The sequence below is a fragment of the Globicephala melas genome, chromosome 13 (assembly GCF_963455315.2).
Source record: "Globicephala melas chromosome 13, mGloMel1.2, whole genome shotgun sequence".
Lineage (NCBI taxonomy): Eukaryota > Metazoa > Chordata > Mammalia > Artiodactyla > Delphinidae > Globicephala > Globicephala melas.
In genome coordinates, this window is record NC_083326.1 from 67,281,185 (window position 1) to 67,296,135 (window position 14,951).

At 48.8% G+C, this 14,951-nt stretch overlaps 1 protein-coding gene across 6 annotated transcripts in view; it reads left to right on the plus strand.

Annotated features, from left to right (window-relative positions):
• The first annotated feature begins 375 nt into the window (after positions 1–375).
• The window catches only part of ASCC2 (activating signal cointegrator 1 complex subunit 2), a 41,564-nt gene continuing 26,988 nt past the window's right edge, over positions 376–14,951 (plus strand). For 2 of the 6 annotated variants that reach the window (XM_030860762.2, XM_070046947.1), the window contains exons 1-6: positions 376–461; positions 2,461–2,498; positions 4,438–4,536; positions 10,423–10,581; positions 10,947–11,117; positions 12,083–12,212. In XM_030860762.2, the coding sequence (XP_030716622.1) occupies positions 4,456–4,536; positions 10,423–10,581; positions 10,947–11,117; positions 12,083–12,212 (541 nt within the window). In that variant the 5' untranslated portion in view covers positions 376–461; positions 2,461–2,498; positions 4,438–4,455. The remainder of the gene's footprint in view (positions 462–2,460; positions 2,499–4,437; positions 4,537–10,422; positions 10,582–10,946; positions 11,118–12,082; positions 12,213–14,951) is intronic. The other 4 variants (XM_070046948.1, XM_070046949.1, XM_060310248.1 and 1 more) reach the window with 3 other exon arrangements.

Here is a 14,951-nt window from a genome sequence, read left to right on the forward strand (position 1 = left end):
AAAAAATGATGTCAATAAAGGGAAGCATTCAGTGTTCTGACACAGCTTGCAGCATTCAGCTGCAGAATTCCTCCTGGACTTGAGATTATGAATGAGCAGGTTAAGGAAGGAGGTGGAAGCCTGGGATCCTAAGAACCCAGGTACCATACTTGTTTTTTCCAAGAGGTGGAACCATACCTGCTCTCCGCCCACCTTCCATTCTCTCTGCAAAAGCATAAAGAGAGCTAAGGGGGGACAGTGGGCTGTTCCTAATGGGGGCAGAGTCTTGCGGCTGGGGGCGTGGCCCCGGGCCCGGCTTCCCGGCGGCAGTTGGCTTCGGGGGCGGGGCCGGGCCGAGGCTTCCTGTCTGCGCCTGCGGAAGCGCAGTTTGACCCCGGAAGTGCCGGCGCTGTGGGAGCTGTCATCGTGGACCGCGGCGGCTGTGGCGGCGGCGGTACAGCGCCGGCAGTGGAGCCGCCGAGGTGAGTGCGTGGCTGGGCCCTGCCGGATGTGGGGCATCGGACCTGGGAAGGGCCGCAGCCGTGCCTTACGCGGCCTCGGGCCTCCCTGCCTACACGGCAGGGCCAAGCGTTACACTGCCCCAGGGGCCGCGAGTCGCCCCGTTCCTCCTACCCCTCCACCGACCCCCGCCCAATTAGGCCGCCAGAGCTTAGAGTCTCGGATTCGAGGATCGGCCCGAGAGTGACCTTGGCCTTGGACGAGTCACGATTCTCCCACTTCACCCCGAGCTTCAGTTTCGTCAGCGTTCATTAATTCGTTCAACAAATATATGTCCAGCGCCTTCTATGTGCCGGGCACAGATCTAGGTACTGGGGATACAAACAGAGCAAGACAGACAAGGCTCCCGCCCTCATGGAGCTTACAGTCTAATGAGCGGAGACAGTCAACGACAAATAAATGCGCTAGGTAATTAAAGATATGACAGTAACTAGGGGAGTGGATACTTTAGATAGGGTAGTCTGGTAAGGTCTCTGAGAAGAGTAATATTGAATTGAGACCAGAAGGGTGAAGACAGAAACTGAGGCAGCAGTATCCCTGGGGATGCTCCCAGGACTTATTGAAATTGGTCACTATGGGGCCCTTTCCTAATTTGTGGCATCTACTGCCCTGCTTGGCACTGAGGATGCATTGGTGGGGCACAGATATCATCATGGTCATGGTCCTTATCCTTTTGGAACTTAGAGTCCAGTCGTTGCCTAGTTAATTTCTATTCATACTTGAGATGAAAACTCAAAACTTCCTTGACATCCTCTCTCCCTAAAGTTAGTTCACTCTGTTAAATGCTGTCATAGTCCCAAGGGCCTTACCTGCATAGCATACTCACGGTGTTGAGTTTTACTTGTTTGTATGGCTGTCTGGTTCATATCTGTCTTAACCATCAAGACTGTAAACACTATGAAAGGCAGAATCAGGTCTGTTACTTGCCCGCCTTAGGATTCTCCAGGCAGGCTTCCGTGCCTGGCACATAGTAGGTACTCAAAAACTCTTTGAATGGCCTATTAACACAGTTATTGAACACAGTGTTTGCTCTCCAGTGGTTCAAAGAAGGCCTCTCCTGCACCAAGTTATTATCTTCTCTTTCTGATGGTGTCTCTCCTCTACTTAAATGACGCCTCACTGCCTTCAAATGAAAGGCCAAAATCTTCAGCATAGCATTTGAGGCTCTTTTTAACATGGCTGCATCTTTCCTATCCAACCTCTTCTCTCCACTTCTGTCACCCCCTCTCTGACCTTGTGTTTTCAGCCATCCCAAATGTCTCCCTCTTCCTTCAGAGCCACAGGCTCTGAGCCTTTGCTCATGCTTGCTCTTTGCTTGGAATGTCCTTCCTTTTCATCTTTTCCTCCTATCCTTCAACAGCCAGGTTGTAAGTCATCTTCTCTGTGACATCCTTCCTTTCTCTGCTGTGCTTGTTCTGGAAATTTCCAGTTACAGCTCTAACTACACGGAATGATAGTCATTTACATGCCCAGGACCCAGAATGTATTCAGTTAGTGTTTGTCGAGTAACTGAGGAAGCCCAAAGTGCTCTGCTTATGATTGGGACTTGAATAATAACAACAAGTGAACTTTACTGAGTGCTTATTATATGCCAAGTACTATCCTGATGACTTAGTACTGGTTACTTCTCATGCCAACCCTGAGAGCTTATGAGATTATGTGCTGTTATTATCCCAATTTTACAGATGAGGAAATCAAGGCTTAGAGATGTTAAGGAACTGTCTCAAGGTCTCAACATGGGTAGGATGGAGCCAGGATTTGAACCCAGGCTGTAGAACTATAAACTTTTCTTTCAACCATCACACCAGCCTGGGTCTGAACTACCCTTACAGGCACTGGCTTGTAGGAGTAGATTTCTTCCAAAAGCAGGTGCCGTCTCTACCTGTCTAGGCCTGAACTATGGGGCCTAGAATTATAAGGGTGGAGAGCCGCCTCCTCATTATGACTCTTTCCCCACCCTAGGTCTCCACACTGGACACTCCCACTACTGTCTTTGGAAGGTAAGTATGGAAAGGACTGGGCTTGTGACTTCTGCACTGGTGAGCCAACCACTGATGTTTCCAGCTGCCCTCCCAGCATCGCTGAGGGGTTAGGAAAGAAGTATTTTTAGCATCAGCACAAGAGACCCAAGTGTCCAGGCACAAGAGCTGGGCTTCAGTTTCAACTTGGCCACTCATGTATTTACCTGAGCAAATCAGGGCCCCTCTTAGGACATCTGAGCATAATAATCCTTGTCGTTCTTATCTGGGTTATTGCAAAAGGCTAGTAAGATAGTAACTTGATTAGAAGTAATGTATATACAACAGATGGTGTTATCTACATGTTGCAAAGGTGAAAGATGAAAGCTCAGACACAGGGACCATGTGTCTGATCCACTATCCACTGCGATCCTAGAGCTGGAACAAGCCTCGAGGACTAGACAGACTGGACCTCTGTCTTTGCATCCCATGTGAAGATGGATATCTTCACAGTCTTTAAAGCAGCCGCTGAACCAAGGTTCCTCGTATACCAAGCTGCTTCCTACCTCCTTACCTTTGCTCCTGCCGTTTCCTCTGCCTGGGACATCCTTCTTCCCTGGCCAGTCTCCACTCTCAAGACTCAACTCAGGCTCTCCTGAGCCTTCAGGCACTCCTCTAGAAATGCTTCTCCGACAGCCACAGCCCCCACCAGCTCAAGTGCACTAGACTCAGTACAGCGAATGGTTAAGAGCCAGCGTGCTTCACCAGCCACTAACTCTGAGACCTAGGGCAAGTTTCTTATCTTCTCCAAGCCTCTGTTACCTCATTGATAAAATGAAGGTAATAATAGTACCAACCTTAGAGTTGTTACGAGCATTAATACATGTAAAGCAACTTAAGGTGCATAAAGCGAGTTCATGCTGAAAAGTACTGAGAAGAGCACCAGCACATGAGAAGCATGTTTCCGCCGCTGCTATTGTCATTATTATTATTGGATCAGAAGCTCCCCCAGGGCAGAGACCCTGCTTTATCAGTCTGTCTTCATAACACCAGGGCCAGGCCTAATATCTGAGAGCTGGGACTCCAGTAACTCATGGCTGACCATGCCCCTCAGCTCCTCTGTGAGGATTCAGGAGGTGATGATTTCCTCATCCCAGCCTTGATATGTCTTCATGTCATCATTGAGACTGTGCTGGCCTTTTGTGGCATGTCTGAGGCCTGAGTCACTTCTGTGCCATGATTCAGCCAATACGCATGTCCTTCTGCAGGTCAGGCCAAGTTGTATTGAGAAAAGAGCATTGGATGGGAAGACAGGAGACGTGGTGTCTGCTGCTCATTGACTCTGAGGCCAGTTTGTGCCTCTCTAGAAAGGAGCTTGCTCTGGCAGTTTTCTGTGAATTCTGTTGCCCTCCCTGGTCCTTCTGTTTATCCATGTCCTTCTTCCCTGAAGCCTAGAAAGGTTGTAAACTCTTAACTCCCTCTGCAAGTGAAGAAAGGCCCATGGCTCCAACCCTCAAAAGACTTAAAATCTGGTTAGAGTGGTAAGAAAAGTATCCTCATATTCAATTGTTCATGAAATATTTGATGAAGCCACCTCTGTATCAGGCCTATGCTTGTCACAGGAAAGGTGGCAAGAGAAGGAGAGTCCAGGTACTGTCTTCACAGAGTTCACAGGCCAAGGAGGGCACGGACCTGGAGCCATAATAAAGATAATCTAGGTACTTTTAACCAGTACTTCTCAATTTGGGTGGGAATATTTCAGGAGTCACCTGGGGAGTGTTTTCCTCCTCAGCTGATAACTGCTGCTTTAGGCAAAAAAGTCACTTTGGTCTAGATTAGTAGGTACAGGAAGCAGGCCTTTGAAGCCTTTGAGGCCAGAGGTTGAAGCTTCTCTCCTGGCTCTGGGATCAGCCCCAATGCAGGCCCCTGCCCCCAGGAGCCTCTGTGTCTGCTGTCTTCTTCCCATCCATATTCCTTTCAGGAGGGTCAATGCAGCACAATGCCAGCTCTGCCCCTGGACCAACTCCAGATCACCCACAAGGACCTGAAGACAGGGAAGCTGAGGACTTCACCAGCGCTGGTGAGCCGGTGCCTTGAGGCCGTTCAGCCTGATATTATCATTCTTGCAATTTCAGAAGCAAAAAGTAAATTCCTTCTTTATCTGTTCTAGAATGACCCAAGGGCCACAGTCTGTAATTCAGTAGTCGGGACGCTATTAGGTCCTTCCAGGCCCAGCGTAGAGTAGAAGTTTCCTTTCCGAGCAGCTTGAATTTGAGTGGTATTTTCCATGTCACCACCCCACACCTTGCCTGCAAAGCATTTCATTTTGAATCAGTCTGATGGCAGTTCTGACTCAGCCTGAGCTGGCCTAGCAGTGGGGCTGGCCCAAAGCTGGGTTTGGGGATTGGACCCTGTGGGAGGTGCTCAGGTTTCGGATGGGCCTTTTTCAGAGCTGTCCCAGCTGCTATCCACTTTGGCGGGGCATACTGATTTCAGAGGTCAGTTCTGAACGGGCTGAGAAGCGCCACACACAGACCTGGCAGGGCTTGTGAGACTGAAAATTAAGGAGGCTGTGAGCATGCCGATTACCAGCTGCGGGGAGAGATTAGAGCCGCAGAGAGGTGCCAGGGTGCTGGAGAAGGAGACAGACGCGGGGACTGGAGTCCCCATACCCCCTTGCTGTTTTCCCAAGAATATGAGCTTACTTGAACAAGGTGGGAGGAAGTATTTTCTGGGAGCTTGAGTAAAATTGTGGGAAACGAGCTTGGTGTTTTATTTCCTGCTTTCTGGATGGCTTCCTATTATTTCCTAACTACTCTCTAATAATAGTACTTAATATTTATAGAGGGGACTTCCCTGGAGGCTCAGTGGTTAAGAATCCGCCTGCCAATGCAGGGGACACAGGTTCGAGCCCTGGTCGGGGAAGATTCCACATGCCACGGAGTAACTAAGCCCGTGTGCCACAACTACTGAGCCCGTGCTCTAGAGCCCGCGAGCCACAACTGCTGAGCCCAAACGCCTAAAGCCTGTGCTCCACAACAAGAGAAACCACTACAATGAGAAGCCCGTGCACCATAACAAGGAGGAGCCCCTGCTTGCCACAATTAGAGAAAGCCCGTGCACAGCAACGAAGACCCAATGTAGCCGTAAATAAATAAATAAAAATTTAAAAAAATATTTATAGAGCACTCGCTCTTGGCCAAACCTTTCACCTGGATTTATCTCATGTAAGCCGAACCACAGCCCTCTGAGTAGGCATTTTTGGTTGTCCCCATTTTACAGATGAGGAAACTAAAAGTTCAGGGTCATAAAACTGGAAAATTAGGGGAGCCAGGATGGGAACACAGCTAGGCTGCCCCTAGAGCCCGTAGGCTTAACCTTTCTGCTATAAAGCCTCTTGTTTCTTTTTTATAACTTTTTTTTAAATTGAAGTAGAGTCAATGTCCAACATTATATGTTTCAGGTGTATAACATAGTGATTCACAATTTTAAAGGTTATATTCCATTTATAGTTATAAAATGTTGGCTGTGTTCCCTGTGTTGTGCAATATATCCTTGTATTCATAATCTTTTTATGTAAGGGGGTTATTAATCAGAAAATTGAGAACTGTTCTGTCCAATATGTTAGCTGTTCACCACGTGTGGTGGTTGAGCTCTTGAAATTGTGGCTAGTTCAACTGAGGAACTGGATTTTTAATTTAGTTTTAGTTCATTTAGGTTAAAATAGTCCCATGTGGTGAGAGCCTACTGTATTGGCCAGCACGGACCAGGTCTAGAGCAGTTCCGTCACTGCAGAGGTTCTGTTGGTCGGCACTGGTGGAGACGGGTTCCTTGGGTCTGATTTCCCACCTCAGTCCTTCCCCACGTACTGGACACCTGGGCTGCTAGACTGTGGGCTCCGTGGGAGCAGGGACCGGGCCCTTCCCTTTGTTCTGGTTTTCCAGTGCCAGGCACGTAGTAGCTCTCAGGAGACATTCAGTAAATGAGTCAAGGACCCTAGCCACGCTTTGTGACAGGCACTGGAGCTACAAAGAGAAAAGACATGGTTCCTGCCCTTGAGGGGAGAAAGCAGACTGGTAGTTCTCTGCAGCATGATCAGGATATGAGGGAAGGAAGTCCAGGCTGCTGATCCAGACCAGCGGGGTTTATGGGTACGGGGAGGTCTTAGGGTGGTGGGAGAGCACACACTGCCAGGAACTCCTTCCAGAAAGAGGGGGATCCTGAACTGGGTATTGAAGGGTGAGTAAGCAATAGCCGGGCAGAGCAATGGGAGGAGGATGGACCTGGCAGGACGACCTGTGTCTATTGGCCTGGACTCCTGAGAGCCTGACTCCTACACAAACCACCTGGGGTGGAAGCAGAGTTAAGGAGCCCGGCTTTGTGTTTAATGTCACACAGACTTGGCCCTGTGACTTTGGGCAAGTTACTTAACATCTCTAAGCCTCAGGATCCAAAACAGGGTAACAGTAGAACCAGCCTTGCTGGGGTGGTTGTGAGGATTAAATGAGATGCCTGTGAATTAGCAGTGAACCTAGGACATAGTGAGCACTCAATGAAGACGGTGATGACAGCTGTGACGGTGACAGCGGCATTATGAATGGGGTGTAGGGTGGGAAGAGGGACAAGCTAAGGAAGACAGCTGTTTGATTGAGGAGCAGTCTTTTGGCTGTGCTGCAGGCCACCAGAAGCTCCTGAAAGATTGTCCTCAGAGATGTACCCGCCCTGTATTTGTCTCTTTAGTCCCAACTTGGGAGAAGAAGATCTCCAGCAAAGGGACAGCCATCATGCTGCCTCTGCAGAGTGATAGCTGAAGCTAATGTTTATTGAGTAGTTACCGTGCAGATGCACATACTTACTATTGAAGATCCAAAAGAAATCAAGTCTTGGGCCAAAGTGGGTGAATGGGCTCTTGAGAAAGACAAGACTCGTATAAGTGGAGCATTTGGAGAACAGTCCAGAATAGTTTCTTATCAGGATAAACAGAGCAGAAGTTTGATGGGCAGAGAATGTTCAGAAAGCTTCATGCAGCAAGTGGGACCTAAGCCAGGCCTGAAGAGTGGAAGATACAGTTGGAGCCTGCTGCTCCTTGCCCTGGAATCTTCCATGCCCCCTACTCATTTTTTTTTTTTTTTTCTTTTTTGGCTGCACCATGCGGCATGTGGGATCTTAGTTCCCTGTCCAGGGATCGAATCCATGCCCCCTGCATTGGGAGCATGGAGTCTTAACCACTGGACCACCAGGGAAGTCCCCCAATGGCCCCTACTCTTGAGCGTGGCATTGAAGGTCCTTCAGAGACCCTGACAGGATCTGGTCCTTCATTACCTCCATGCATTCCTTTGTTCAATCAGCAAATGTACATGGAGAGTCTGCTCGATGCCAGGCACTGTTCTAGGGGTTGGGACTGCTGTGGTGAGCAAGACTCAGACTCCCTCCAGAGACCTGCAGGGTACTGGGGGAGAAGGAGAAGGCAGGCCCTCCCTTTTGTATCACTTTATTGAGGTATCATTGGAGGACAATAAACTGCATGTATTTATTTAAAGTATACGATCTGATTGGTTTTGACATCTGCATACACCCATGAAACCATCACCATAATCAAGATAATGAACATTTCTGGACTTCATGGTGGTCCAGTGGTTAAGACTCTGCACTTCCACTGCAGGGGGTACGGGTTCGATCCCTGGTACCCCTGGTCGGGGAGGTTCCACATGCTGTGTGGTGTGGCCAGAAAAAAAAAGATAATGAACATTTCTACTACTCCCGAAAGTGTCCTGGTGCCCCCCCTATAATCTGTCCCTTCCTCTGTCCCCTTCCACAGCAACCACGGATCTGCAAGCACTTCTGATACAGTTTAACAAGTGCTACAGTCGGGGAAGCATAGAGTGCAGGTGTTGGGGAGCCCAGGTGAAACCCCTAACCTAGTCAGGGTGGGACTTGGGAGACTTCCTGGAGGAGGTGAGGTCAGAGCTGGGGTGAGAAGGATGAGCAGTGAGACCAGGGTGACACGTGGTACCTTAGGTCATTTAGTAGGTCTGCAGTGTCAGGTTTGGTTCAGATCCTGCCTCAATTGCTTCCTTAGCCCTGTGACCTTGGCAAAGTTGCTGAATCTGACTGAGTCTTGGTTTCCTCCTCTGTAAAATGGGGAGAATACTGTCTCCCTTTGAAATAGTTGTTCTAGGTAAAAAAGAAATGGGCTGGGGGACAGGCCTACTCAGCAGCCGGCACAGGGCAGGTCCTCCGTGAGTGACGGCTTTTATTATCCTTCCAGCATCTCTCCCTCCAAATCCATCTCCCACCACCTGGTGCAGTCTGTACCCTTTTTTTTTTTAAATGGCCCATTTTTATGCCTCCATAAAAATACTGTGTTTTCCACCTAAAAATCCTTTTCATCCTCCAAGGGCCAGCTCAGATGCTGCCGGCCCTGGGAAGCGGCCCCTCGTCCTCCAGGCGCAGTTAATCACCTGTTGCCCTCTCACAGTCTCTCTGCCGGGTTTGAGCTGTCTGTGTTGTGCTCATTTGATAGCTTAGATGTGCATCTTCCCCTCTGTAGAGGATGCCTTTCTTCATGTGCGCAGCAGGGTGTCAGTAAATGTGTAGGATTGTAGGGAGGTAGACTCTCAGGGGTGTGTGTATGTGTGTGTCTGTTGGGTGAGTGGGGTGAGTAGCCTGGCCTGAGAAGTGACCTAAGAGGTGAGATGTCGACAGACAAAGGCAGGAGGGGAACTCGAAAACCAAGGAGATGAAATTAGGGCCTAGAGAGTAGTTTTGGATTTGTTTCAGGCAGCAGGATTCCTTTTGTATAAATTATGATTTAAATGGGAGGGGTCCTGAAGACCCGCCTGGCAGGTGACCCCCAAGGAATCCTGCGGGACTCAAAGACTCCACAGTTTGCAAACTTGCGTTAGGCAGTTGGGAGGTGTAGGTGGTTCTCGAGGAGACTGACCAATCAGCTGTGGTTTTCCTGTGCCCCCTGGATTGACAGACCTGGAAGTGGGTGGATTGTGGTTGATAATAGCTGAGACGCAGCCCAGCCTTCTTCCTGTTATCACCTCCCCCCCTCCCCAAGAGAAAGCAGCCCTTATGTAGTCAGAGGAGAAAACTGAGCTCATCTTCTCTTCTTTATGGTGAACAAAGTAAGATTTGTTCATGGCAAGGTAAGGGTTGGAAGAGAGAGCTTGTGATGCTAAGCTGAGACCTGCAATTACCTGATTAGCATCTTTTAAAAAAAATACTGAGGTTTTTTTCTGATTATACAAAGGGTATAGCACAGTGATATGTACAGTATGATACTGTTTGTGTCAGAAAGATGAAAATGGGTCCAAAGAAATGCCTCATATGGGCACATTTTAATGTTAATACTTAGAAAAGGTCTGTGAGGATGCTCAGGGAATGGTGAGGGGTTACCTCTGGGTTGACACAGGGGCTGGGGGTATGGGCCAGGCAACTCACCTTTCTGTACTATTGTGAGTTTTTGAAAGAAAGGATGCTCATGCCTCACTTGTATGATTTAAAAAATAATTTAAAAAATAATACATGTTCTTTTTTTTAATGGGAAAATATAGTCAAGTCATAATCCCTTCCACTAGAGACAGCCACTGTGAGCTTTGAGGGGTTGCCCCCCACACACACACTTTAAAAAAAAATCTGTACCAGTGTGTGAATGTGTTAAATATGTGTACTTTTTTTTTTACTCCCCAAACTGGTTATAAAATAGAGAGGTTTGTGTCCTGCTTTTTCTTCCCTTAACCTTTCCCCATGTCATTAAATATTCTCCAAAAAACATGGTATTTAATGCCCGCCTGGTGTTCCCTGGCTGCAACCAAGCCCCCTTTGTCAGAGACACTCAGTTCTTTATGCTTGAGGGTCACTGGTTGGAACAGCCCAGTGTTGTCATTGCTGTGGGTTGGCAAATGGGCCCTCACTGACTAACCTCTGCCACGTTAACACGTGGTTTTTGGATCCGTAGCACCCCGAGCAGAAGGCAGACCGGTATTTTGTGTTATACAAACCGCCCCCTAAAGACAACATTCCCGCCCTAGTGGAGGAGTACCTGGAACGCGCCACCTTCGTAGCCAATGACCTCGACTGGCTCCTGGCCCTGCCTCACGATAAATTCTGGTGCCAGGTAACATTCTATCAAAATTCACGCTAAGACAAAGCACATGACATGCCATTGGTTGGGTGCTGTTGTTTTTCTCTCCCAGGAGATGCTTTTTTTCTCTGCTTCTTACACTGGATCCTTAACAGCAAATTGTGGTTTGGATTGCTCTGACTTGTATCACAGTCTTAGTGATGTTTACACAACGCCTTCCAACACGTCATTTTTAGAAACTCGTGTTTAGCCCTCGGCTCATTTATACCTCTTCGGTCCCTTGGGGTTGGAGTGTTTGCCACAGGCCAGGGCTGATGGGCCGTGAGCCCTGCACAGTCCACCCACACGCCCTTGGGCCTCAGTGACGAGCCCTTGCTGTCCTCTGTCGCCTGGCTTAGGTTGTCTTCGACGAGACTCTGCAGAAGTGCCTGGACTCCTACCTGCACTATGTCCCCCGAAAGTTCGACGATTGGGTGGCCCCGGCCCCTGAGGTCGTTGACATGGAGAAGCGCCTCCACCGAAGTGTTTTTCTCACCTTCCTTCGCATGTCCACTCACAAGGAATCCAAAGTAAGCCCCGGATCCCGTGACAGGTCACCACCGCCACCTGACACCTCTGTGCCAGGCTCTCAGCCCTGGGAAGGAAGGCTCTGGAAGTATCATGTTTCCTCTGTCTCCCCTCTGCTTTTATTCCCACCATTGGGGAAGAAATCTGTGCCACCTCCCTTATCCTCTAAGTCACCGGGTCGCCTGCGTTACACCCAATGTTTTCATCGATGGGGAGCCGAAGGCCCTGTGCCAGGTGGCGCGTGACTATGCCCTCCTTGTGCGTCAGAGGGCGAATACATTGGTTCTGAGTTTTTAGAGGGACCCGTATGTGCTTTTTAAAAACCTTTACTTTTTTCCCCCTGATTTTAAAAATAATAATGCTGTCTCTGAACAACTCAAACATAACAGAAATATTTTGTAGATTATGAAAGTCATCCACAAAACTCCCTCCCCTCAAAATGACCACTGTCAAGGTGCATGTTCCTTCAGGAAACTTTTTTCCTTTCAATGTGTGTGTGTGTGCGCACATATTTATTTTAAAAATAGTATCTTGCTTTTTTGTTTTTTTAACTTGTTACATGGAAATTTTCAAATATACACAAAAGTATAATGACTCCCATGTACCCATTACCTGGGTTCAACAGGTATAGACATCTTGTTTGCTCCCTCCCCCTGAGTTTTCTGTTTTTCTTGGAGTATTTTAAATAATCCCAGACATCATGGTGATTTACACATAAATACTTTAGAATGATTCCCCAGCTGATGGTTTTATAGTGAGCTTTTGCTTCTGTTTACATTAAGATGAAGTGTGACCACTGCTCCAGGTCAGTCCATGAGGCTCAGACATGTCCGCGGTGTGGACAGAGCTGCTTCTGTTAGCCAGGCCCCTGCTGATGGACCTGAAGGTTGTTTCTTGTGAGCTTGCTATTACCCTGCAATGCACATGTTTTTGGAAAGTCTCTCATGCTTTCTGCACTGTTCCTTAGGATCACTTCATTTCCCCCTCTGCTTTTGGAGAAATCCTCTACAACAACTTCCTGTTTGACATCCCAAAGATCCTGGACCTCTGCGTGCTCTTTGGAAAAGGCAACTCCCCGCTGCTGCAGAAGATGATAGGTGAGTAGGGGCTGTGGCCTGACGGCGGCAGGGCGGGGGGGCACAGAGATGGCCCCCAAATTCCAAAGGCGGGCGCCCGGATGAGCACAGGGGGATTCAGAGCAGCAGCAGTGGGTGGTGCTTGGAAATGTCTTAGTGGACGTGTGTGTCAACTCTGAAAGAAGTGACTAAGTGGTGGTGGGGGAGTGGAGACAAAAATGGGCATCACGCAGCTGCTCCAGGATCTTGGAGTCAGCATTAGGCCATGTGTCAAACAATCGAAGGAGTCGGGGAGTTTGCTTCGGCAATGAGAGTAAGAACGGTGGCGACAGCTAACGGTTATTTGAGTGCTCACTGGTGACTCTGCGGATGCTCCTCATATGTCATCTCAGTTGATCCTCCCAGTCGCCCTGTGATGTCAGTGGTGTCATCATCCCCATTTACAGTTAAGGAAACTGAGGTTATATGTCAGGGACTTGCCTGAGAGGCCGTGACTAACGAGTAGCCAGGCTGGGATTTATGTCACTTGGGCCTGACTCTCAGGCTCTCACCCTTGGCCACTCCCTGCCTCAGGGGTGATGGGGCTGCCTCAGAAATGTCAAGATTTGCATTGCTGCTGAGAACAGATGGGGGCAGAGTTCAGGGAGGACCCTTTGGGCTTGTGAAGGGAACAGACATCAGCAGTTGGATCCCATCAGGAGGCCATGGGTTGGAAGGTTCACTCAGAGCCGGAAGCTTTGTTGGGAAGTTACAGAGGGAACAGTGCCACAGTGGACTCATTTTTGAATAGCCACTCATGGCATTGGACTGGCACGGAGAGCTACTCACCCTGGACACCCCTGTCAGCACTCCTCACCCTGAGATTATAAGATAGAGACTTCCAAATGCCCAGTTACAGAGCTCAGTTATCCCTAGAAATGTCTTCTTCCCTTCCTTCCTACCTCCCCACCGCAATAATAAAGGTAATATATGTTAATTTAGAAAATTTTGAAAGAATATCAAGTGTAAAGAAACAGGAAAGCAATTACTAAATTCCTGCACCCAGAGACAATGATTTGGTGATTATTCCCTTCTACTCTTTTCTCTTTGTATTTTTTTTAAAACATATTAGAGCATAATGTGTATGAAATTTCATATCCAGCTTTTCATTGGAACAACCTCTGGTTTCTCATTCAAATCTAATTATTGCCTGATCATCAGTTAATTTCTTTTATTTTCCCCGGGAAAGACCCTTAATAATTATACTCTAGACAGAGGTTGGGATGAGTGCACAAAAGCAGGCACGATTAGCTAGAGAAACAATTATTAGGCCGGTTTGGTTGGAGTGGAGCATTCTGGGAGGGCAGCGCAGGAGCCAGGGGAGGAAGCTGGGGCCGGATCAAGGAGGGCTGCACGCCAGGCTTTGGCACTTGGGGAGCAGTATCGCTTGGTGGCTAAGAAGGCAGGTTCTAGAGTTGAATTGCCCAATCCACAGCTCTAGTCCCAGCTGTGTCACCTTGACCAAGTTAGTTAGCCACTCTAAGCCTGAGTTTTCTCACTTGAAGAAAGGGAAGACCAACTTGTAGTATGGTTGTGGGGATTAAATATGAGGTGGTGCTCAGCACAGAGCCTGGCACGTTACAGGCACTTGGTAAGTGCGAGCTCTTACTGTGACGAGGCTGTGGGAGCCTCTAGGAGCTTGGAGCATCTAGGAGCTTGGAGCAGGGTGGGGAGCCATCTGGCGACAAGGTTAATCTGGCAGCATGCAGGTGGGGAGGGTGGTGACGGGAGCCCGTGGAGGGGGCCAGGGCTTCAGCGTGGGTTTGAATGTGAGAGCCTGCTTGGGCTGCTGGGGCAGAAAAGGACACATCTGGGAGTAAAGCGGGGCTTAGTGAGGTCAGCTGGAGGGAGGAGTCTTAACGAATCTGGAGAAAACTTGAGGTGGGGGAGCAGGTTGTAAGTAGAGGCAAGAGCAGCATTAGGTCCGTGGGCTGTAGACGGCTGTGAGGGTCCAGGCAGAGATGCTGTCTGGCCGCATTTCCAGACAAGCAAGGGTGGTGTGAGAGAGCTCCGCCTGTTGCCAGGGTTCCTAATCTTTTAGGTCACTGACTCCTTTGAGAATCAGATGAAAGCTTGTCTCCAGGAAAACATACTCCCTCATAGAGTTTGAGCTGTTTTAGAATATTCTCATCCCTAGATTGAGAACCCTAAATTGGCTTATTAAGGAGAGCCCTTTCTTTGGCTCACAGAGGCTGGTTCACAGAAAAGAGGGCAGGATCAGGTATCAGGAGCCCCTTCATATTGTGTGTGTGTGTCTGTCTGTCTGGCTCTCCGTCTGCAGGCCCCTTCTCCACACCCTTCAACACGCACGCGCGCACACACACACACACACACACACACACACACAAGCTCTCTTTCCAACCCTTGAGCAGAAGACATGAGACACAGCAAGGGCAGCCTTCACTTTCTCCACCACAGAACCTCGTGAGCAAAGCAGATCAGCTGGAAGAGGGTTGACAAAGGAGACAAGGGGGGAGCAAGGGAACTGGCCAACTGTCCTTTGGGCAGAAGCCCAGTCCTTGCCCTGTCCCTGCCTCCTGCTTTTTTTCAACCTTAAGGCTGGTGTTGTGAATCAGCAAGTGTAATTGTGAAAGCAGGGCCCTTCAGTTAGACTCTCTTGGAGCTGCTTTGCCAGAGCAGGAGTATATGAGCCCTTGGCCCCGTGGAGGACAGCACTGATCTGTTTGACAATACCTTGCATCCACCCTGGGTTTCTGAACT